Source organism: Cupressus sempervirens, chromosome 2, assembly GCF_028749045.1.
Source record: "Cupressus sempervirens isolate cs-2001-9-10 chromosome 2, ASM2874904v1, whole genome shotgun sequence".
Lineage (NCBI taxonomy): Eukaryota > Viridiplantae > Streptophyta > Pinopsida > Cupressales > Cupressaceae > Cupressus > Cupressus sempervirens.
The window spans coordinates 737,452,676-737,478,679 of NC_143119.1; the positions used below are offsets into that span (position 1 = coordinate 737,452,676).

The following is a 26,004-nucleotide window of genomic DNA, read 5'->3' on the forward strand; positions in this document are numbered from 1 at the left end:
CTTAGGTGTTTTACACCCCTGACAAAAATTAAAATGATTCTCTCCGATCATTCTAGGGCTTCTTGTTTTTCAGTTCAATTCACCTAATTCATATGTATTCTAAGGGGTATTGGAGTTTTGTGCAATAACCACTTCTATACTTTAATTAGCATGCCTTGATTGACATCTTTTGCACAAACCCAGACGTTCTTCACCTTGATTTCTCTCACATGCACATTCAATTCAAGGAAGAGGTTTACCTATTGAAGTCTTGCTGTAATCTGCTAGTTGTCTTTACCAAAGCACAAAAACTAATTTGTGCTAGTGGAAACCCGACCTGTAATCATTCCAGCCAAATTGAATGTTTGTGGTAATTCATGCATGACTCCTATATGAGTACACAAGCACTGAATTCTCTTTAAAATCAAAGCACAATGCTAGTGAGTTGACTGAGAAAAAGCATATGAATTCGGGCATTCAGATCTTAGTGTGGATAAACTGAACAGTATGAAAAGATAAACTGAACAGTATGAAAGGCTCTAGTATAAGAGCAATCAGAACATAAAAAATATAAATTGGCTCAGTAAATAAATACAATCTTTACACAGATAAATGCGTAATCTCTTTTATGAGAACTGGTAAGAACTCCAGTATTCAACCAGGGTGGCTACACAAATGGAAAGTATTGACCATGAAATGTCATCCATAACTTTCAATATGAGGTTAGCAAGTGTGACACCGACAAATATCTTTGCATATTTACTGTAACTGGAAGTGAATTTAGGAAGGTGTTGGGGAGAAACTACCAATTTGGTAACACAGCACTTGAAAAAGTAGTTCAAGAGATGATGCTGTATTATAACTAGCAATAGCATCTCTTATGGAACAAAAGTTATTATGATGGGTATTGCTGGCTCGAACCCCCTGCAATACCTGAACAACAATCAATATATCAATCACCCTTTAGATTTGTCATAAAATTGCTTCAATAATAAAATCACTTCCAATGGATTACAATCTTGAAATTACCCTAGGAAGCTACAGTGACATTCTCAAAATTAATAGCAACAGCAGTAATCACTGAGATATTATCAAGTAATGTACATGACTTCGACTTACACGTCATTGCAGATATATAGAGCATCATATCCTTAGAGACTCCATGATATATTGAAATATAAACAATCAGAAGCATCTTTCTTTTCTTTTTATTGATTTGGATATCCCTTTTTCTCCTGTTGACTTTGGCATCTCCCATGTTTGATGTGCACACCTCTGTCCTTTCTGAAGGAAAAAATTACTGCAGTGCGCTTTAAATCCATCCACTTCCATGCAAAGTGGAAGGTAAATCCTTAAAGAAAGCTCCATGATATGTTGAGATATAAACAATCAGAAGCATCCCCTGTTCTTTTTATTGATTTAAATATTCCTTTTCCTCATACTGATTTAGGCACCTGCCATGTTTGGTGTGCATGCCTCTGCCCTTTCTGAAGAAAAGAAATACTATGCTGGACTTTGAACCTGTCCAAATTTCAAGCAAACTGGAAGGTAAATCAAAATATATATGTGACCATATTTTTCACAAAGAATAGCATACAATATGCAAGATCATTAAAACTGGCTTGAATTAGCACTGACTTTTTGCTAATAAATAGTCACCTGGAGATGTGGGATATGAATGCCAGGTAATCATTCCGAAAAAGGCTTATACGAATAAAGAAGATCTGCACATCATCCTTGAACCCGAGGTTTCCAGTGACAAATAGTGCCTCTGGAAGGTACAAAAGGATGAATCAGCTTGAAGCAGTGATTGAAGAATGACTGGAGTACAGCTGATTATGAATAAGGAAAATGTTGATCAATGTGCCCTCCTGTCAGCACCACCCCGTGCTGGATCTGCATGCCGCTGCTCCCGAAAATGGCGAAGAAGCAGCTCAGCCTGTAAAGAAAACATGAAGAGATTAATCAATCAGGACATACAAATACACTTATATAACTTACATACACTTATACACTTATATACAAATTTTTCCACATTTGCAAGAAGACTAGCTCAATACTAATTTGAATTTCTAGAAGTTAAATCACAGGCTACTAGGAAGTCACACCAATTGAAGTTACAAGTGCTAGTATAGATTTAGACACCTAGAGAAGTCAATTTGAACTGATTTTGCACAGGTCTCTTGTAACAGAGAACAGCAGCTCTTTGCCAACTTGAGCCTTAGAAAACAATTCATGAGAAGATTGTTGGTTGGAAGATCACCTTCTCTTTCGCCCTCGGAGTACCAGATTTAGAGAGTGCAACCAAAGGTGGAATGGCTCCTTCCTGGAGAACTATTGTACGGAATTTGTTGCTGTTAGAACAAAATTGCCATAGAGCTGCTGCTGCATTTTCTTTTCCTCTTTGAGAGCCTAGCTCTACTACCTCCACCAAACGAGAAATACCTCCTTCATTATTAATTGCAACTCGACCTTCACGAATAGTCGCAAGGTTGGACAATGCAGCAACAACCTTATCTACCAATCCAGCTGCAGGGTCCATTGCCTCAACAAGAGGTTTCACAGCACCAGCCCGTACAATCTGTACTTTGTTCTCATGACAAGTGGAAAGTTTAAAAAGAGCAGTGGCAGCATCCCTTTTCCCCCTAGTAGAACCATTCACAAGAAGATCAATCAAAGGTGGTATTCCACCTGATTGTGCAATCTTTTTCTTATTTTCTTCCACAGCTGAGATACTGTATAAAGTTGCAGCAGCATTCTCTCTAGCCTGAGGGCTCCCAGTCTTGAGCACATGTAGAAGTGAATTAATAGCCCCTGCAGCAGGAATCATCTTTTGATTATTCTCAATTAGGGACAAGTTCAGCAAAGTTGTAACAGCATTTTCTTGGATTGTCAGATCGCGAGAATGCAAAATTTTAACCAAAGGTCTGATAGCTCCATAATCTGTAATCATGGTCCTGCTTCCTGAATCATTTTTTGAAATGAACCGCAACTCTGCTACAGCTTCTCTTTGCACTTCAATTGAGTTAGCTTGTAGGTTTTCTACAAGCTTCTTGAGTTGTCGCTGAAAGGCTAATTCGTTGTCTCCTATAACTGACACTGAAGAAGATGTACCACCAGCCACTGAGTTCCTGTAACTAAACTGAGAACTCTGAGAAGATCTATAATCTTTGCCGGGTGATCCTATTTCTTCTATTTCTGTCGTGCTATATCGATAATCTATAGTTGCAATATTTGATGTTATCTCTCTAGAAGCATTATTGCAAGATGGCATGCAATCTCTTACCATGCTATTTGTCCCAAGAATATTAGCATTATCTGTCATCATTTGTTGCATGCCATCTATAGAGGAAGTAAAACTTGTAGCAGATAGAGACGAATTAAAACTTGTAGCAGATAGAGCTTGTTGCATGTCATCTAAAGACGAAGTAAAACTTGTCGCAGATAGAGCATTTTGCAAGCAATCTAAAGACGAAGTAAAACTTGTAGCACATAGAGCTTGAGATGGCACTTGAGTGCTCTGGAGGTTAACTTCATTCCCCATTGCCACTTCTTGCTCACCATCAGTTAACAGAACACCTTCTGGGCTTAATGTACTTTCATCTTGTGCTATCTCTGTAGAAAAGCTCTCACTTCCCTTTTCTGAATCATCTTCATGCTCATCTGCACTTAGTTTCATAGATATACTATCATCTGAGTCCTGTTTTTCTGGAACAAACTGAGATGGTTCCCGTAGCAGTGGAGCATGGAATATGATTTTTTTAGGCTCGGGAAGTGGAACTTTGTGAGACTTGCACCAATTTTCAATGAGTGCCTTCACAGTGAAATTGGGAATAAGGGAATTGTGATTGAGAGCTTGTCGAGTTTTAGGACATGTTTTCATACCTTGGTCCAACCACCGTTGGATATATGCTCTCTCATATGTCTGCCCTGATGCTATTATTACTGGATCTGCCATCAGTTCTAGTGATAGAGGGCACCGAAAATCAGCAGGAATTGGAGGTCCATATTGTGATTGTGTTTGCTTAAGCTCTAACATATAGTCACGCATTTGTGTGACTAAATCAATAACTTTATTGATAAGTTCCTCTTCTTGCTCATTTTTTTCAGCAAGTACAAAGCCCTTTTCCATTTCTAGGGCACATTGTTCCCTCAGTATCTCTTGGTTTGTCATCAACTCTAATGTGTCTGCAATGAGTTTTATTTTGTAATGGCAAACTGTATGTCCCTCTCTAATATCTTGTAAAGCATTTTCAATATTCTCCTTTGTTCTATCATCATAAGACTCAAAAGTGTATCTTACTCTTTGCAAGTCCTTGATGCACCGTTCAACCTTTAAAATAATCAAATAATCAGTGTATATTCAACCTTGCATGAAAAGTGATAGCGTCTGTGGATGAGAGACATTAAAAAGCAGATGAAAACTGCTCAAGAAGAGAATAATTAGTATCTATTATATACCTGTTTGCGTGACTGAACCAAAATAGGCAATGAAGCTAGAGGCAAAGCACTCAAGATTCGATTGATATCTAATGATATTTCTTCAAATCTTTCAATAAAATGTGGGCCATGTATTGCCTGAAGATCATAATAACAAACATTTCATTAGAACATATACAATTATCATGATAAAACCCCTTCCTCTATTAGGCTGCTGCAATGGACATTAGAATAAAATGTAAACCAAATAAACACTAAAAAGGTGAATCGTTATTTCTTAAATATTTATCCATACAATGATAGCAATATTAAACAGAAAATTGAGCATAGGAGAGTGTGTGACACCTGTAGTGTTTAAACTTGTTTACTACAGTTTTGATTCAGATCAGAAGCAAACTTAGATGCCATAGTTAAACCCATAGGGAACACATGGAGCCATGATGAGAGCCCTTATAACGAAGTTGGATATATTTAACTACAGACTTTAGGTGCAAAACGCATCAATCACAAAAGAAAAACACAAAGTGAACTAAACAAATAAAAACAAAATCAGGTTTGGCAAGAAAAAAGTCTAACAGCCCTAATAAACTACTAAAATATACACCAATATGAAAAATAGTACATGATATTCAAGCGAAAAAATCTAGTCTTTGCCAAAAGAACAAAGATGACCTGTGGTGGAAAGAGGATCTATATAGTATAGACCCATTAACAAATATATCACCTACCAATACTGAGTTGCCTGTAAAGAGTAACAACTTTGTTAGAAAAAGGAAAGACCTATGAAAATTGAACACAGCTACATATGAAAATATTTAGTGAAAGCACTATGTATTCATATAGATAAAGGTATCAAATGGATGTGGGCATGATTCCCTTCATTCAGACAATATTTTTAGACTGCTCCAAAAGAACTGTTTTAAACACAGGAGACTGCGAGACAATAAGGAAGACTTTTACTAATGATCAAAAATTCAAAATTATAACATGTTGGAGTGAAGTAACAAGAAGAAAACATGAAGTGATCATCTACATTGAAATTGGCTTGCCTATTTGAAATTTCAATATATCTTTTTCTTATGAATGTCCATGGTTGCATTGAAACTCCAAAACTATGGTAATCATGGCACCTTGATGCCTTCATGAATCAGCAATGCTAAGGTGCCATCATAAAAGTAATGAATCACTTATCTCAGCTTACCATATAAATTCTGCTGCATGTTGGTCCATATCTCATTACAAGCTCCTTGGATTTGATCAAGACTATATCCAGTGCTTTAAAAGTTTTTATAACATCTTCTGTAAAAGCCGATTTTGACTCTTGAATATGATTTAGAAGAGGCTTCAGAAGCTTCAATGGAGCAACCAGATCATGAAAGTTTATACGACTGTACTCAGCTTCATTATTAAGCTCCTTAATTGAATGGGATATACTGCTAAATAACCCTGGATGAGACTCCATGCGCCCTATGCCTGGTTGAAAGAAGCATCAATCAACAAAAAAAATATTAAACAATATTCATATCACAGACAATAAGTTTCCACAATCCACGTAATAGGAATAAGTTAATAACAGCTACTTCTGGACAAAATCATGTAAAAAATATTGTGCGTCAACATTTCAGATCACACTCCGTGACCCATCATCAGGATGTTAGAGAGCAAGCAGAGTAGGAAAAAAAAATTAACTACACCTGAAAGTTATTTCAGCTTGCTGCTCAATTCTACAGACAAAAAAGGAACAGTTTTTTAATAATTGGTAACAAACACGTTGATAATTTCATTTTTTAGAGTTCAAATTAGTTAAATTAAATTACACGCATTTAGTATGAATCATCATATAGAAGTAGAAGCGCTCAATGCACTGCATTTCAAACCAAAAATTAGGTTCTCATAATAATGAATTGGTCTACTGTTTCTTTAATATGAAAGCAATCTATCTATAATGAAAAATCTAAACTTCAGTTGAAGTTATGAAAAGCCTGCCTCTGTGCATGTCTACATTGTATAATTAAACCCATAAGAGTGAAACAAATTTTAATGTCAGTTGGGACTGCACAGAATAGTTTTCCGGGCACTTCGGGTAAGAATGCCCACTTCTAAACCCAGTAAGAAGATAGTGAGCTCCATCCTTGGAGGTGGATCCCATCTAGGTTTTATCATTTACCAATTTGCAGAACTATTCACAAAGTTATAGTTAAAAAATAACTCTTCTCTACAAAATTCTAATTTGCTATGCAATTCAATAGAGTTCCAAACTGCATTGTGATAACTATGGAATGGCGGTTAAGTTCTTTGAATTTGTATGGCCATTGTCAATAGGATTATCATGTTTTTTGTGAGTTGTAGTGAATGTAAATAACTTTCATCTTTTAACTTGGGGGGTGAATCAATTATGCACTTTAAACAACTTTTTGCCCATTAAAAAACCTCGAACTTGCATGATAGAGAAAACTGAAAAGTAATATCAAGCATAACACAATGAAATTCATAACACCATATTTTCTTAACTAGGGAAACCCATTGGGGATAGTGCCCACAAAATGATCCACTAATCAAAAGTATCTTGTGAAAGATATTGGGCCTTGACCTTGTTAGGAGTCTATTACACACATATAGTGTATTTGTCCTTATTGGAAGCCTTAACCCTGTTAGGAGTTATGATTGCAATACAAACAGTAAGCTCACTACTCATACAATACATATACAACTTCACAAGTTATATAGAGTAATACCAAAACTTGACTGTCATTGATATCTTTTATATCTAATCAGTCCTTTGAAGCTCATTGTATCAAATCATTCACACCACTGCTCTGTTATGCTAAAACCATCAAGTGCGCATGAAAACAAGATCATCAAAGTGTGCATATAGCAATCATATCATTACAACATAATTGGCAAGTTCACTAAACTAAAAGATCTTCCTTTATACCAAAAGCTTTACTCTGTCACCCTTAATCTTTCTCACACATTTCTAAAACTTAATATTACATTCTGCCACATAAGGGTTCGCATCTAGGACGTCGTCCCTACCTTGTCAAGATCTTGTTTTGACTTGTCAAAACAATTCCTTGACTAAAAAGCCAATACTCTGTCAATTGCCGTGTTCTGCACTGATAAACCTGTTACTGGAAATCAAACCAAATCTTATGCAAATATCATCCAAAACTTTAGCGGCCTTAATAGCATCCTCTATGAAGTTTGTACTACCTTTCCTCAAGCTTGCTGAACAAACTTTGTCTTTTGTGAAGCTCGCTGAGCGAAATAGTATGCCTGTTACCAGTTTTCCAGCCTTAGACAATTTCCCAAGTGTCCTTATACAAAACTTAACCTTTGACTTTGGCGGCCTCAATATTGTAGTATGTTGCCATTAATGACAACCCTAAACATACTATCTTAGCCAAATTGCCAACAATCTCCCCATTTGGCATTGATGGCAACATGGGAAAAAATTGCTAACTATGACTCTTCAAAAACTTTAAAACTTGTGGCCAAAACAAAATTTCAAAACCGTTGATCTTATACTTCATACCATCTAAATCATATAATCTATGCATATTGTTGTGCTCCCCCTTACTATATATTTAGTAAGCTATAAATACCTTTCATACTTAACTTCTCCTCAAATACAAAAAAAAATCTGTCTGCTTCTCCCGCTTTGACATCAATGACAAAGGTGAGACAAAACTTTCTATGTACAACTCAAAAATAGCCATAGGTCATTTTCCTTCTTTCTTAAATTGAGTTACTTTGACAGAATCCCATACAGTCTGCAAAATTTGTCTTTAAGGTTGCAAACTCTTTGTCCCAAGTAGATTTGACAGTCTCGCCCACGTTGATCATTGCACAGAGTGCATATGCTGCAATTTTTGCACCATCCAGATCCATGAATGTAAACTTCTCGTGTGTCCAATTATTTCTGCACTAAGTCTACCTTAGTGACAGGTGGTCTCTAAGTAGATTGAATCTTCTTATCAACCTATCTCTAGCCTGTTCCAATGCTTTTAACTCTTCATGTGCCTTGATTACCTTTTGATCAACTTCAATAATCATCACATCATTATTCTTGATTTCTTCTGCCAACTTTTCTATTATGATTCCTTATCCATGATGACCTTTGAGATCTCAGAAGTATGTTTGTGTGCCCTTGCACATTCAACATATACTTGTTTTCCTTCTGATATACAATTCCTCAAGTCTTTGATACAAGTATCTAATACTATTAAGCCATTCTTCACATTCTCAAATACTTGATCATATAACTTGGCATCATTGTCTACTTGCACATTTGCCTTAGCTATTTCCTCAGGACTAGTGAAATGTGCATCATACTCTTCAATAACTTTTACCAACTTCTTTTCCTTATGTTGATCTGCAAATTGGAACTAAAATGGTAAAGGCTCGTGCAGTCTTTCTAACGCAAGGTCCAATACCTTTTGCATATTTTCAGCCTTCTTTTCAGATTCCTCCAATGCCTTGATGAAAGCAAAAGCTGACAACTGCATGTACCTCTTAGGATCAATATTTCCTTTGACAAGTCTTGAAATGCCTCCTACAAACAATGTCTCGAATGAAGTTACAGAAGTAAAAGTACTGGCACTTTCTTTGCCTTTATCAACAGATTGTGTAGGAGATTGTCTTACCTCAATCTATGTTTCTTGACTGATTTCATCTGTCCTCTGCTCTTTGTCAGACCTTTGCCCTGTCATTTCTTTTTGCTTATCCTGTTCTGACATTACTTGTCCACTATCTACCCTCATAACTTATTATCCAGGGTCTCGTCTAGTTAGTACTGATAATGTCTCCACTAAAGGTGTTGCTACCTCTGAAGTGTCCTTTGAATCCTCACCTCGCTAAATAGATTGAGCTTGTGATTCATCTTTTCCTTGCTCATCAGTGACTTCTACACTTATTCTTGCCTGAGTATCAATGACTTGATACTAATATCCATTTGATCCTTGTCTTGTCCTATTTGATCCTCATGATCACTACTGTCATCATCAACATTGTTTGTGTCTAAATTGCCAACAACTGTTTGATCTTAAAAAGGATCTACATTAAGTACTATGTTTAGAGTGATTGGGACTGCTACTGTTAGAAATAGGAAATACTCTGGGGGGGGTGAATCAGTATTTTACAAACTTTAGCCCAAAACTGGATATTATTAACAACCTTATACCTTGCATATGAAAGTAAACTAATTATGCTCAACAGTAAACATAACCCTGCAATAAGAGAACTCATAACACCGTATTTTGTTAACTAGGGAAACCCTGGTGGCGATGGTACCAACAAAATGATCCACTAATCAAAAGTATCTTGTGAAAGATATTGACCCTGTTAGGAATCTATTACATTCATATAGTGTCTCGGTTCTTGTTAGAGGACTTAGGCCTTGTTAGAAGCCTCAACCCTGTTAGGAGTTGTTATATACAAATACAAAATGTATGCAAGATGAACCCACTACCCAAACATGCAATATACAATGTAGTTCCTTAATACAAAGAGATAGATACAAAAACCTCTTTTATACTACTGCTGATATCTTCAATATCTGATATTGCTTTTTTCTGCTCAACACAAAACTTTATCTCACTTTGTATTTCTCTGATCATACATCAGAATTCCCATATCACACATCACATCAATTACTTCACAAAACTTTGCATTTCCAATCTTTCCTTTATACCTTTACAATTACAATATTACTGCCCAGTCGGCCTTCATGCTTTTACACTCTTTACAAAATGCAGTATTATCTTTCGCTGACTTAGGATTAACATCTAGGATGTCGTTCCTAATTAGTTAAGCAATTATTTCGTAAACAAATTAATTTCTTAACCCAAAATACCATTCCTCTGCTGTGCTTTGCTCTCCCTATATAGTAATTGGTAAATTGTCCATAACTCTTGTCATACTGTATGTACTGTCCTACACTCTTGCATACGTCATCATCATAGTCTGTACTACCTTTCCTCAAGTGTGCAGATGCCAATATGACTATTGTGAACTGCACTAATCAAAACTCTATATGTTCTGCCAGATCAATTGAGTGATACTTAGACAATTTTCTAAGTATAAACATCATAACTTATTCCTCAAGATCTGCCTTCTTCATACTGAAGATATGCTGCCATAAATGACAACATCCAATGTCTACCTTAGCCAAATTGCCAACAATACACATCAGGTTCTGTAAGAGCTCACAAATTGTTGTGTCCTTATCACTAGTCAGAATCTTTGGTTCCTCAATTGTTATCCCAACTAATTCATGCTTCAATAAATCAAGATCACTGCTTTTCTCTGTTTCATCCTGCACTTCTTCATACGGACCTCCCATTTATCTGAATTTTCAAATGATCCTCATTCACTACCATACAAAGTTTATTCACAATTACCTATAATTTTCTTGTCTTCTTCAACTGCTCTCTATCTCTTAGCTTCTAACTTCTTGTAAAGATCTTCAGGTATGCTTCCTTTCAACTCTATACCTAATCTTTTAAATTTTAAAAGATGCCTTATTTCAGTGATCTCTAACTATCTCTGCTGATTAACATCATATCTATCAGAGAGATCAGATTTCCACAATCCATTAAACGTGTTCGTAATTGCTTCTGGATTAGATTGTGTTGATATTTTTACCATCAATGTTTCGAATCAAACTACGTGATTCATCATCAAAATGAGAGAGCAAGAGCTGCAAAAAACAAAGTGTGATTTGAAACGTTGATGGTAAAAATATCAACACAATCTAATCCAGAAACAATTACAAACAATCATTATCTATCATAAAATTTGTTTAGTTGATCTGTGTTACCTTCCTCCAATATTCTAGTGTTAAGCCTGCCAAGATCTGGTTTCTGTGACTTCTTGCTAGATGTTTGTTCACTTGGCTGACTTGGTTCTTGTGGTGCTTGCTCAACATTTTGAATCTTTGCTTCTGCCTCTTTTTCTTCTTCTTGACTCTTCATCTCTTTGCTCTTCATTGTAGTCTTTGTCCTCTTAGGTGTAGGGCCTTGTGCCATTGCCTTCACTCTCTTGGTTTTTTGCAGTGTCTCTTCTTTCTTTTCTACCTTCACCTCTAATTTGATTGATACTGATGGTGAAGTCCTAGTAGATCTTCTTGTGCCCATAGACTAAGAAGTCTCTTGCATGAGTAATTTCTACTTCTTTATCTACTGGTACTTCCTCTGATGTTGCTAAAGATGATGCTGGTAGAGATTTGGTTTCAATAGCAAGTGGTTTCACCACAAGAATATTAGTTTGTCCAATGCTATGCATTTCTGTAACATTTTGTTTTGCTTCCTGCAACTCTTCTTTGGTCATCCCTGAATCTTCGATCATTTGTTCAATCTTTTTATTTACTTTCTTTCTTGTTGCACTGTCATACATTTGTTGTCTAACCTCACTGTATTTTTCCTCATAGGTAACCCATCGAGGGCATTCAATATCTCTCTTTGGTTCTAACATAACTTTGGCATAGCCTTCCAACATTCCTTCAGTTACTTCATATCGCATAGGTTCAATGAAGATCTCTCCTGGTTCCACTGCTTCCATACATGTAAAATCAGTTTCTACCATGAAGCAAATGTCATCTTTATACTTCTCAACAATAGACTTAGGGATCCTGAACCTTTGCTTCATGTCTGAAAAGAGTCGATCATCCTAGTTATGTCCTCTGCGATCCTTTTTTCAGATTGCTTTCTATAATATTTAGTAATCAGATCCATTGTGCACCTTCTAGTGCTCCACTCATAATTTTGCATATTAGGAAATATATTAATTACTTGGAAGAATAAGTGAATGAGTAGTGATTCAATCCTGAAAGGGGGTATACTTATCTTGCTTAATTCTTCTTGTCTCAAAATCTCACACATGTTGACTTGTTCTTTACCCACTGTCATCTTATAGGATGCATGTATAAATCCAGTTGATACTGAATTTGGCCTTGAGCTATAACTCATCTTATAGCCTATTATATTGCTAATAACCCTGACATCAGTTTGCCTTATCATATCTAATGTCGTTCCTCTTTTATCCCATACTGCTCTTGTGTTTATCTCAACCAATTCCTTAACTTGTTTATCTGCAATAGGGTTGATTCTTTTGTTACTTGAACCAGCGAATTGATGAATAAGTTCATCAGTAATCATCACTGGTTAATCTCCAATCCAAAGCATGTTATCATGAAATCTACTAAGTATGATCCTTGTCCATTCAGGATGTTCAAACTCTTCGTAAAACATATATTGCATAATGTTTAGCTGACCTAAGTGCTCAAACCCTTGCTTGTAAGACTTATCATTGTTGTAAATTTTATCTAGGTTTGAGAAGATGTCTCTATCCTCTAAAGTTAAAAACTTGCAATTTATATAGGCATGGATATTGTTTACAAAAAAAACTTCCTCAGGAATTTGCAAAAAAGTTCCTGCCAGGTCATCTCCCAAAGATATGAAAGATATGAAGGGATGCTTCTTAAATTTGTACCTTAGTCTTTCCTTTATATCACACACTACAGGGGTTGTCATAGCTTCAAGCATAATTCAAATACAAAGCTTAATACAACCTCACAGACAAGATAAATACATTTGTTGTTAGCAGCTGGGGCATCAACAAATCCGTCTTCGAAATTTCAAATTCGCTTTGAAATCCTTCTAGTAGCTCTCTGCTCTTCTTCAATGTTCAAATGGTGATGAAATCAATTGATTTTTATCCTTAAATCTTTGTGAAATCTGATCTGCAATTAATACAACCAAAAAGCTGTTCCAAATACCAGAATTCTTCAAATCCTTCTTGACCTCACATATGTGCATATAAAATTCTGCAACCTTATATTTGGATTCCTTATCAATGTTCCATGTTGTAGGTAACTGCACGGAAAGGAATTCCATCATTCAGGGGTCTGTCAAATATCTGGTGTAATATCCCTTGTTTATGTTTAAACAGTAATAGCTCATGTTGATGTGGAGGGTTCAGTACTTGATATTGTTCCCATCTCATTCTTTGATGACTCTTTTGATTTTTCTACCCACACTTTAGTATTTGTTGGTGTTCCTTATTTCACAAATATTTTATCAATGCTTTCTACCTGCTTCTTGTTCATATTCTGATCTTTACTCACATTGTTCATATTCCTTCTTGCATTAGGAGTTCTCAAATTTGATGCTCTCATGTTAGGTGTTCTCATGTTGCTTTCGAAACCTTTAAATCTGCAAAATCTCATTGTGTGGGCTAAATTAACATGCAATAACTCTGTTTCCATATCTTGGTCCAAATTGATTAATCTGTAACCTGCAATCTCTTGCAATATGTCCAAAATTGTTGCACTTATAACACAACTCCATTGGTAATGATGTTACTCATTCCCAAAGGTCTACTAGCTGCATTGTTAGTCCTTTCATGCATTCTTATATTAGATTTTTTATTAGGCTTTCTACATTCACTAGATCTATGTTCATAAACAAAGCAATTGTAACAATAACCAAAAGAGGGTTTAGAATACTTGTGCAATCTTTCTTCATGTGTCCAAGTTGGTTGCATGCAAAGCATCTTCCACAGAATTGTCTTCTTGGTTCTCTAGATTGCTCAACCTAATTAGGTGCTTGATTAGTTTGATCTGCAAGTTGATTAGGTTGTTCCACAACCTCTTGTTCTTCTATGATTTCAGATCCTTTAGATGATTCACCTTCCACATAGCTAATTCCTGTCATATCTCCTACAGGTCTTTGTGCCATGATTTGTTCATTGAGTTTCTAATGAGGGTTATCCTTGAATTGTAGGCCACAATTTCTTAAACATTCACAACACAGTCAAATAGTTACTAATTTAATATACTGACTGGCAAGAGAGGCATTTCCAAGTCTTCCATTTCAAAATAAAATTCTAACTAAAAGAGTTCTTGATGCAGGAGCATCCTGGGGAAGTTGGCTATCCTGCATGCTAGAGTTGTTTTGACTTTAGAGTTGGAGGACTTGGTCATAGAAGAGGTTGATGCTCAGTTGCTATTAAGTAGTTCTTGGTTGTAGTGTTGGCTAAAGGGCTTGGTCTCTGAAGGAGCTCGGCGTATATTGGGCTTGGCATACACTGCATTGCTCGGCATATACTGTATTGCTCGGAATGTGTTGGTTGCTCGGCAACTGAAGGAGGTTGGTGATGCTTGAGGGAGCTCAGTCATGCTTGGAGGTTTTACTGACGCTCGGCAGTTTGGCATGTTGATTGGTGTTCTTGCAGATTGGATCGGCCGACTTGGTGCATTTAATGTGTTTGCTCATGACGTGGATCGATTTGGAGATGTGTGTGGACTTAATTGGGCCTTGGATCTTTATGCTAGGTGCATTTAATGGGTGTTGTAAGCCGACTAAGGCATTTTGTAGTTAATATCTGTTGTAGGCCGACTTGTGGCTCACATATGTATTTAATGTAAGGGTTTATTTAATTTGTAACTTGCTAAACAGACTTGTGGCTTAGTTGGGTATAAGTAGAGGGTCTTGTGGAGTCTTGAATCACAATTCATTCAACATGGAGTAGCTGAGAGGAGCGAAGTGTAGCTGCGGCTTGGGAAACAAGGAGATTGCTTGGTGGCTTGCGAGCACAAGTTAAGATCTCACTGGAGGTTTCTACTAGAGTAATGTTGTGTTACAGATCTGGACTAGCTAAGGTTTGGGTTGGATCTTGAGGCATCTTGCAAAACTATTGTAATTGCATTGTATTTGGCCGTAACCCAAAAGGCCTTATAGTCAAGCATGTTGAATGAAAATATTATGATTCTATTATAAGAGTTGGCATTATTTGGATCTAAATCTCTGTGTTATTGTTTATATTCTACTGTGTGATTATTTGCTGGGGGCTAGGACATCTCCTTTGGGGATTCTCCTGCCTTGTACTGCATCAGTCCTGCAGACCTGTCGTGATAGAAGATAGAGGATGCAAGACAATGTCACCACTCAAAAGCACAAAATTAACTGAGGGAAAACAGATGAACAGTGAACCAAATAAAGAAAAAACACCGCCAAAATTGGTTACTTTAGACTCTTCATGAGTATGAATAAACTAGATGTATGGTGATGGTGTATTGGCTAACACTCTTCATAAGGCCAAGAACAAAGAGAAAAATCATAATTCAAAGTATAGACATCTTCTATCAAAGAAAGAAAAATTCTTGTAACATCTGCACTTTTATTAAGAAACTTCACTTCCCATGACTTTTATCTTCTTGGAATAGACATGCATATAAGTTCTTAAAAGGCCAGTTCATATTGAAAGCACGTACAAAGAAACTGCCACTTAAAGTAGACTAAATATTTTTTCCATACTCTTCTTTCCACTTGATAAAATTGAAAGAAATTGTGCTTTTAAAACATTTTTCCTTCTTGTTAGGCAAGAGCCTACATCGCAGCGGTAACTTGTGAGCCTCTCGTGTGGGAGGTCTTGGGTTCGAGCCTACTCAAGCTTAACACTTAATAATAATTAATTTCAACATATAATAATAATAATTAATCAAATCGAGGTCGGCTGTTTATCAATCAAAAAATTATATATTTCTTTCTTGTGATATTGAAATAAACAGCTACTAAACCTGTATCCATAATCGTTCCAGTTAGGCACTTTCCAAAACTGAATCTTTTAATCTTTAGAAAGTTCAATTCTCTGTAATTGCCAGACTGTTGTTATTAGTTCTGTGCTTCAGCCTTCTTGGGCTGGATTAACTCCATTCTTGTTTCTCAAGTTCAAACTCTTTGCTTGGATTTCAACTTGGCACTCTTCTTTGCAGCTAAATGACCATTTAATCAAACTCATAACAGAATTTGAAATTTCTGTCTATACTCTATTGCTCCTCACTACAAAATCTAACCTTTTTCATCTCAGATACAAGCTGCAAGTCCCAAATTGGTTTGTTTCCACGCCAGATTGTTGTATTCCTAAACAAGCCACAAAAAGGGAATGCAGAAACACATAGGAGAATGAATAAAATATGCAATAAGGGAAAGATGTACTTGCCCGGGATGAGTTGCACCTACAAATTTGACTAACACAAAAACACACACAATGGTGGATCTTCTACACCATGTTATGTATACAAAAGAACAAATTGGATAAACTACCATATTAAAGACAAGGCATTTTTCAGTTTGAAAATGCTAGCCCTAACTTTAGACTATCCAGAAAATTCCATCCACCAGATTTTTATGATGGAATTTTTGATCTTCTCACTTTCCATAGATTACTTTGACTCTCAGGAATAAGTAGCACATTTGTCTTCTCCTTGGGCTAGGAATTTCAAAGTTCCAATCCAGTTCCAAGTACTTAAATTCAAGGCAATATCTATGGGATGATTTTGTATATGATAAATTTAATGTTAACCATTTTCTTCAAGTTGAGATTGTACTTTACCACCGTAAACTAAGTTTCTTCTATAGAAATACAAAACTGAGCAGATAAAAGTTTAGATAGATAAAAGTTTCTTCTATAGAAATACAAAATCATGGATCTTGAAGAAGCAATAACAGTACACAGTAAAATGTAATGGCGCAGAGGAAAGCAACAATGATTCTCTAAATTTCAATGCCGATATGTTGATCGTCTGTGTAATAAGCATGTTATCAAAGTCACCCATCATGAGATACAAAACATGGAAAGATTTACCTTACTCCAAAAGTAGTACCCTCAATAATATTGATAAGGAGTCACTGATTCCACAATCTGATGTATATAGTGCTGTGTCTTTCATCATTTCATGCAATAGAGGAATAGGCAGAACCTTGGTAGTAGGCATCTTGAATCTGTTTGGCCAGCCTTCTTATTCAGGGTTTCTCTTTTCACGTATTGATATCTTTAGGCAGTTAGTTTAGCATTTCATGATAATACCCATCTGAGGCTCAAAACTATGTTGGGGTATTACTGATGCCAGAATCTAATTATTAGGGTATTGTGTCCTTCATAGGATAGAATCTAGATGGATAAGCAGAACGTTGGATCTCGAATCTATCTGGCCAGCCACCTATTTAGGGATTCTTTGTTAATGCATTTTAATTTCATCCATATACACAGTTAGTTGGATAGTGTATTATGAACACCCAGTCAAGGGCTTAAAACCCCCTAATTTTGGCTTGTTTACAAATACCTAGTTGATAAATATTCTAAATCTCCTCCTGAATTGCTCTGACAGGTTTTCAAAACATATTGTTTCTTTTGCTTGACACTTTCCATACATTAGTGCAACGGGTGCAACTGGCATTTCCAGGGTCGTCCAACTTTTGTCATTGGTGCTGAAAAATGTTCAGCTTAACTATAGTTAAATTTCAAACAAGATTTCTTTGACTTCTTTATTGAGCTTCATCATAGAAATCTGGAAATCTTGTAATTGCCCTGAAGGGATATCTCAAAGGAGAGAGAAAATGCCAAAGTTAAGAACACTCCAGAATAGATCCAGATGCATGTTATCATGCCTAACAGTGAAAATCTTTAAAAATAAAATATTAAAGGGACTTCTTTACATCCAACTCTGACAGCCAAAATATATTAAAATAAAGTTCAGCACGGTAGAATCTTATAAGTCCTCGGGTTAATGAAACGTTAACTATAAGCATAACAGTGTAGAGGCCATTTTCTATTATCCTAAAATTGCTACTACCTTCACACTTTACTCTGACGAGGCAGTTGCATATTTAATTCGTTGCAGACAGTTTAAGATGTAAAAAGGAAAATTATTTTATACATCATTCAACCTGAAATCAATTATTTAACTAACAGATCTAAGAATATTTTAGAAGAATAAAAATATTGACTTGTATAACTATTCATGAATAATAATCTCAAAATTTTACCATATGAAAAAGCAGAGGGCAAACCATTTTTTAAGTTATAGCAAAAAGTTTTCAGAAAAAGCCCCAATCACAATTTGAAAATCATTGGCATTTCAGATCAAAATACACGACCGATCATCGTGGCAAGGATATGTATCGATTTTCTGTACAAAGCTCTTGTCTACATAGATTTTTGGTTAAATTTTTAAGAATTTTCCTGTCATAAGACTAAAATAGTAACAGACTCCATACTCATTAACCACAGGTAACTCATATACATATTCTTTCCGCGTGATTTTGGTAGGCAACATGGTAAAAGATTGAATTTGGGTGTAGTCTAGCCACTCAACCATTTTTCGATGAACAATCATCTGTCGTACAATGGGGCATCATCCACTTCTACTGATTTGGCACTGTCAATAAGATTTAGGCCTCAAATACGGTTTGACCAGTTCCTAGCATCAAATTTTAAGATAATAACAAGATCGACTCGATGCTACAAGCACCCAATTGAAAAATTACAAGCATATTCCTCTAAAATTCTGAATCTAAAACACACAATTCGTGAATTATAGACGTATTGTACTAAAACACCTGGATACAACATGCCCATTTCTTAATCATAGTTCTATTTATCCAAAAGCTTTCAATGAAATTCCATAAACTGGGCTTCAGTTTATATTTGAAAATTAACTTACAACTGGAATTCGAGGGTTCGTTCCAATCTGAAACATGCATATTCATCCATTGAATAGAAACTATGCAGCTTAAAACCAAAACATAAGGGTAAAAGTATAACAAGAACTATATGAGACTCACCGTGATCTCTGGCAACATTCCTTCATCTGCAAGCAACACCCAACTGCGTTCCATCCTGTGTAAATGCATCAGAGGCTCATCGACATCGGGAAAAAATGTTCCGAACAACATAACTATTGTTAGCTTACACGTATTTGACTTTCGTTTTCCATTTTGACTTGGTTGAGGGTGTTTTTCAGAAAAGTCGCAAACATTAACTACGCCTGATATTTAAAGGACATAACTTCTGCCATTTGAATTTCTTCCATGCTTTTAGAGGAATAAAAGACTGGGCCGGCTATTCTGACCAACCGTGCAATTTCCTCAAATATATAATAGTTGTTATTTGGAAATGTGGAGGAAGGAAAGCAGCCATAGGATATTACATATTTAAAAAAAAATTGGAGAGGTTGGATTTGGGGTTCATGAAAAGATTAAAAATCCATGATATGAATTTTCTTAGTACTTTATGGAGAATATAGGTGAGATGTTATGTTTTTTGTTTGAGAGTATTGGTGTCACTGAATATCAATGATATACACCAAGTACTCAAAAGGTTTTGATATCACATTTGATATCATGAGTATTGGTTTCCTAAAATACATGATATTCACCAATCACTCAAAAATGTTTGATATCACATATGATATCATCAGTATTGATCTCCTAGAATATCAATGATATTCACCAAATACTCTAAGTAATGGCCTCCCATAATGTTGAGATGCAAGACATTCACCATATACTCAATTTGTTTGATCTCATAATACAAGTTATTGTAAGATCATCACCTTACAATAAGTTCTGCAAATACAAGTGACATCATTTGGAACTTGTCACTTCCTCATGATATACACAGGGGGTAAGCCCATCATAGTCACATAAAAGGACATTTTCAACTCCCTCTAAATATCAATCATCATAGCTCCTCATTTAACTCCCTCTTCCTACAATAACATTCTCAAAAAGGAAGATCGAAGCATATAGATCATATAGGAATATAAATAAGAGATTAACTACAAAAGTAAATAAGGTTATTCTCAAAAATACTTATCTCTCTTATAATCAAAGGATAGTGTCTGTTAGACAATACTTGATCCACTTTAGTGCTAGTGAGTCTCCCATATATATTCCTAATTTTACCTTTCTCTATCCACATGTACCTTAGGTCTTCTTGTTATATTATATTATAGTTATTTACTTCCCACTTGATTAGCATTGGATCCCCCATATTGACATGTGAAATTTCAAATGATAGTATTTGTTTGTATTTAAATACAATTCATATCCTTTATACTTAGCCATATGCAAAACTTTCTTACAGGCCATATAATGGTGGGTTGAAGTCACAGATGTCTCCCCACGTTGATTGTGACTCGTCTTCTGGCTGATTTGCACTAAATTACCTATCAACGGGACATGTTTGTACCAATACGAGTGTGCTTCCTAATTCTTATTCAATTCTTGTATCCATCTTGACATTTGTATTATGTGAGATATCTTGTTTATTTAGAAACTTTTCCTTGTTTATGCCTTGCAGTGTTTAATACCCTCATTACACTTAAAGGTAAGCCCACCCGAACATGTCAACATTATCAACCCTTGATTCATTGGCACCGAGTGACAACAGATTAGAGATTCATTTATTAACCAAGTTATAATTTGTAGGCACAACCTTCCACCACCATCAACCTCTCCATTGAACATTTGTTGACATTCACAACATAGATAGAGTCAGGTTGACTATCGACCAACATTTTCTAAAGGAACTATGACAAGTAGTGTGATAGTAGATTTATGATCCATGTGGATGACATGTGATCATGATCTTCTCCAATCTTTCATTGGCATTGGATTGAACCCCTTTACACTTGGCCCAGTCCCTTAGTGGCTTAATCTGAGAAAATACATTGAACCTTGTAGCTATCTATGGTTCTATCATTCCTCACAGTGATCTAAGGCACTATTTCTCATCATGATCTCTGATCTGACAAAACCCTTCACTTCTTGGCTTGAAAAATCTAACCAATTATTCATTCAATGATCTAATCAAAATATTGGATCATTATCCATTCTAAGTTCAATATGGCCAACATTTCTTATGAGTTGGGCAAGACATTAACTAATCGATCTAGCACGTTTTCTCAACATCATCCATGTGAGCATTATAGGATTCAATCTTACATTTTCAACCTTCCTCTGATACCATGTTAGTGTTTTCAAGATTGCTACAAATGTAATAACATTGCATGTTTTGGTATATGTGTTCCAAATGCAACATCCTATTAGATTTATATTGAGAATAGGCTATGAATAGACATGTCTATTCATTAATTACATAATAAATAATAACAAATTTAATCCTCTGTGTGTGTATGTGTATTTCTCATATAACAATAATCATATATCTCAAATATAAAGAACACACACATAATTATATATTGGATTATCTGATTGAAGCTATCAAACATCAACAACTTTGATCTTCAGGCACTATTCATTTGACTTATGAGATGTGACTTTAGGTCCTTTACTCCTTTATTTGTTAATAATATATTATATTTATTATTAATACAAATTTGACACTTTATTCATCAAAAGAAATCACCTAAGATTGTGATCTCAATTGACCTTTGTAAGACTATGGCCTTAACCTGTATGGTGCTTAACATTTACAATTGATAAGAATTGGTCCTTAGTAGACTGCTTTATGAATTAGGCATTCTCATTAGTAGACCAACCACCATATTTTGCATTGCTAGAGTGCTAAAAAATATAAAGAAAGATGATAGACAAGAGATTGTCAATAATAATAGTATGACCAATGCAATGCAAACTAGTAAGACAAAATTTTAAAATGACTAGCATAGGTAAACTACAAAACTAAAACTAAAAGCTCCTCCTTATCATAATTTATACAAGCTAAAGTATGAGGTTAACAAAGGGAAAGATTTAATACATTAACTGAAAAAATACATGGAGGAATAAATAGCTTGTATTGGAAAGGATGGTAAAGAAAGAAAATATCCTTACACCCTAGACATGAAAAAGCAATAAAACATTGCACAAAAATCAAGTTGATAGCAACCCTTAAGAATGGATTCTAAAGAACTTTGGAAATAGTGTAGTGAAATATCATAATTATGTTTTAAATGTAAACAAACTTTTAAGTTTCTTAGAACATGGTATATCATCTTGATGAAGCTATTTAGAATTGGAAATTTTGATAGTGTCCAAAAGAGTTCTAGTTATAAAATATTCTATAGAGACCCTTAATGTTGAGAACTAATAAAGAAATTTTGAAATAGGGTGTCAAGGTAAAATCTTTAGATTTCATGTTTCTTAAAGAAAAATTGATTTGAGTGCTATCAAGCATCTAATTTTTCATAAAGTAAATAAAGCATTGTGTCTCATACTATCAACCACAACATTATCATGTTGGCCAACACCCAAAATAGATTCTTTCCAACACAATACATGGTTAAAAAAAATAGAAAGAAATGACTAAATATAATCCTTAAAAATGTGTCTCAAGCCTTCATTATATTTACAAAAGTGCACTTAACTAATTGATCCATTATCCATTTTAATTTAATCGTCATAGGTAGCTTGTATTCTAGAAATGTCTAAGCTAGAATACAAACATTATCATCAATTTTACACCTCCAAATTTTCACTCTTAACTTTTCCATGTCTTTTCTTTAAAATGACATCTTTATTTTTTGTTGAGTCTAATATTTAATGATATTCAAAAGGAAACTTAAATGAATATACCTTTAGAGAGAATCAAAATCAATGATACATGGAAATCTATAACTATTCTATTAAAAAGTTGAATTGTATAAGTGTGCACAATTTCATAACATGTTACTATATTTATTCATGTTGGCTTAGTTCTTTATGTTGGCTCAAACTACAAGGAATTGACAAAATTTATCCATGTCAATCAAACAACCACTTATCCTTCTAAACAACCACTCTAATCAGCAAATAATATAATGAAGACCAAGAACCATTTTGTGTGGGTTAGGAAAATGTTTCTTAACCTTGTATTTACGTTCGATTAGTATTTATAGTCATTTTTCATTTGAGCATGGAATTTTCCTAAACTTTCTTAAATGTGCTAGACAAATATGCCAATAAAGTTTTGTTGCATGATTATGTATAGTTTTGAAGATATTAAAGTTTTTATTTTGGAATTGTTGAAGAGATCTAACTAATTTGATTCTAAAGCTCTAAAATCACCTACAAATATTTGTAATTAGTGTAGTGAGTTAAAACTTGATAGAGCACATTTTGAACTTTCTAGTGTTTCAAATGATTCAGAAATCAAACACTTAGTTCAAAACTTATGGTCTCCAAAAGTTGGATCTCCTAAAATAGGAAATATAAAAAATATGTTGAACACATAATGAGTTATAGAAAAGTGTTGCATATGTTAATATATGTTTTGACACATTATACGATATATCAAATTGGAGATGAGATATGAATCTCTTTATGAGTAGTTTTTAGCTCATGGTTTTGTAATATCATTTAGCAATTTCATGTATAATGTCTCATATACATATTACCGATGTGAAATGGAGGGTAGGTATGAGAGTCTTATAGTTATTCAATAACCTCTAGATTTTTGGATGTTAATACTCTTAAGAGAAGATTTCTTAATAATTATATTTTAATATATTATTTGTTTCTAAATAATGTATTAGGTGGCTTTTAGAGTGTGGATTTTTACTCTCAAAAGGATTTCCCACGTAAATTGGTGTGTTGCAGTTGTAGTTACTCAAAATTGGTCAATAGCTATAGTGCCACTTTTTAACACTTTTGCATTATGATTGCAATATCCTTTTGTGAACCCTAACTATTCCTATATATCATGCATATGGTCTCTATCACATGTCAACATTGCATCATTCTCCATTAATTAAACATTAAAATTTGTTTGATTAGTCACTAATTGTTTGTCCCTAATTTGCATCATTATCCTATTGATTCAACTTGATCAATCGTGTTAGGTCAAATGATTCTTATCAAAATCAATCTTTGTCATAGATCAATTTCATTAAAATGATTAATTTGTCCTCTTTAGGGGTAAGAAATATTTAATTCATCCTAAGTCCTAACTTTGATAGATAACTCTCATATATTTATCATTTTTCCTGTGTCTTGAGATTAATTAATTTCCTACATGGTTCCTTTTCAGACTAGGATGCAGATATGTGTAAATATTGGTTTAAACCAATTAATCCATGAATGGTATAGACAAAATCCAACAAGATCCCTATGAAAGAATGTAAATGGGAACCTCCTCCTGCAAGGTGTTCAAAGTTAAATTTTGATGGGGCCTCTAGATATATTTTTTTTTAGAATTTTGATGGGGCCTCTAGATATATATATTTTTAGATAATGGATCATGCCTAACTAAAATGCCAAACCTTTAGGATTAATGTCTAATAACTTAGCCAAATTAGAGGCCCTGATAGAAGCCTTAACTCTAAGTAGAGAGATAGGATTAACAAATTAGCTATCGAAGGAGACTCACAAATTATCCTAAATGTGTTAAGAAAAAGAAAGAGCCCAAATTGGATCCTTAATTCTAAACTTGAATATTCCCTAGCCATCATTGATCAATTTGAAGAAACAATCATAAAACATATTTATAGGGAAGGTAATAGAGAAGAAAATAATCTCTCTAACAAAGGAGAAGATGGAGAAGAGATTCTAATAAGACAAAATAATATGATGAGTACAAATTAGACACTTGTTCTTGAAGTAAAATTGGTTTAGAACATTTACTGTCAAAATAAACATGTTAAATTTAGCTAAAATCATGGTAATTTAATGTTTTTGATTAGATAAATAGGTTTTACAGGGATCTTGAAACCTGAGAGTTAATACATATCAGGCTGAAAATAAGCATTAGAAGCCCATCCACAAAATAAACAAGTCTACAGGTTGGAGAAGCAAAAGGCCTAGCCAAATAAACAAAGGCCAAAGACAAGACCAAACTGAAAAGACAAAACAAAACAAACAAAAGCCAAAATGAAAATCCTGCCAAAAAGGAAAAAGACAGGAACTACTCCTTGATCTTTCTTTCCAGCTCCTGCATGACCTAAGCAGCCTCCTGTGCCATCTTGTTCTCCTCAGCCTCCTGCTAGTGAGTCTTGTGATCTTCATGGTCTAGAGTAGAAAAGGTGATACTAGTGGTATTATCTTCATCAGATTTGGCTTTACCCCTATCTTTTCCATCCATATCCCCTTGCATGCCTCTATCTTTAAGCCACTCAGTTAAAGATAAAATGTTGTTATTGATCAAGTTGAGCAATGAGATTGTTTGGCTCGATAGATTGTGATTATAATTTTCTAGGTTGTGGATCATCCTTTCTGCCAGGCTTTGCCTATTATCATAATTTGTCCCTTTCTCCAGACCCTTCAAATTCCTAGCCCCTTCCATTTGAACCACCTTCTCCTTGACCTCCTCTAGCTCATAAAAAAGCCACTTGATTGACCTAAAATTATCAATCATGCTGTTGTGGGCATTGTTCAAGAGGTTCATCCCAGATTCCTTGGCATTATCAAAGATAGCCACAATTGCAGGGTTAATGAGCTCTTCAAGACGTGGTTCCTCCCGATTGTCCACCAGGATCTAGGGGTTCATCACTTCCCTGAAAATACCCATTTTCGAGGTCCTCACATTAAAATTTTCACCATGCTTTCCTCCTTTCTTTGGCCAACACCAAAAACTATCCTGATTTTGCTCCTCCGGATGGGCCTGGGGATGGACAAGGGAGAGAGGGATCGGGGAAGAGTCCAGGTCCTGCTGCAGCCTCTCATCCTCTATGCCCACCCTCTTGCATTTGTTCCCACCCTGGGATTCCATTTTTTCCCTTCTGCCTTTCCTTTTCCTCATCTTCAGACTCCATCGCCTCCTCTTCATCACAGGTGTCCTATTCCTCCTTCTCAATCTTACTCTGACCAT

General features: G+C 35.1%; 1 protein-coding gene across 1 annotated transcript; it reads right to left on the reverse strand.

The window, feature by feature from the left end:
• Positions 1 to 509: 509 nt before the first annotated feature.
• On the reverse strand, positions 510 to 26,004 carry LOC149575493 (U-box domain-containing protein 4-like). The gene is made up of 9 exons (XM_089816048.1): positions 25,701 to 26,004; positions 19,044 to 19,098; positions 18,923 to 18,990; positions 5,621 to 5,892; positions 4,441 to 4,557; positions 2,243 to 4,312; positions 1,639 to 1,918; positions 1,099 to 1,500; positions 510 to 912 (listed from the first exon to the last, which is right to left on the reverse strand). The coding sequence occupies exons 1-7, from the start codon at positions 26,002 to 26,004 to the stop codon at positions 1,838 to 1,840; spliced, it is 2,967 nt and encodes a 988-aa protein (XP_089672174.1). The 3' UTR covers positions 510 to 912; positions 1,099 to 1,500; positions 1,639 to 1,837.

What these genes read in the sequence shown, in the direction of transcription:
- LOC149575493 (XM_089816048.1), bottom strand. Translation starts at nt 26,004, where the DNA reads ATGGTCAGAGTAAGATTGAGAAGGAGGAATAGGACACCTGTGATGAAG. An exon ending in GAATGTTGCCAGAGATCACG is followed by an intron (nt 18,991 to 19,043) that starts GTGAGTCTCATA and finishes TTTGGTTTTAAG; the next exon opens with CTGCATAGTTTCTATTCAAT. An exon ending in CGAACCCTCGAATTCCAGTT is followed by an intron (nt 5,893 to 18,922) that starts GTAAGTTAATTT and finishes TCTTTCAACCAG; the next exon opens with GCATAGGGCGCATGGAGTCT.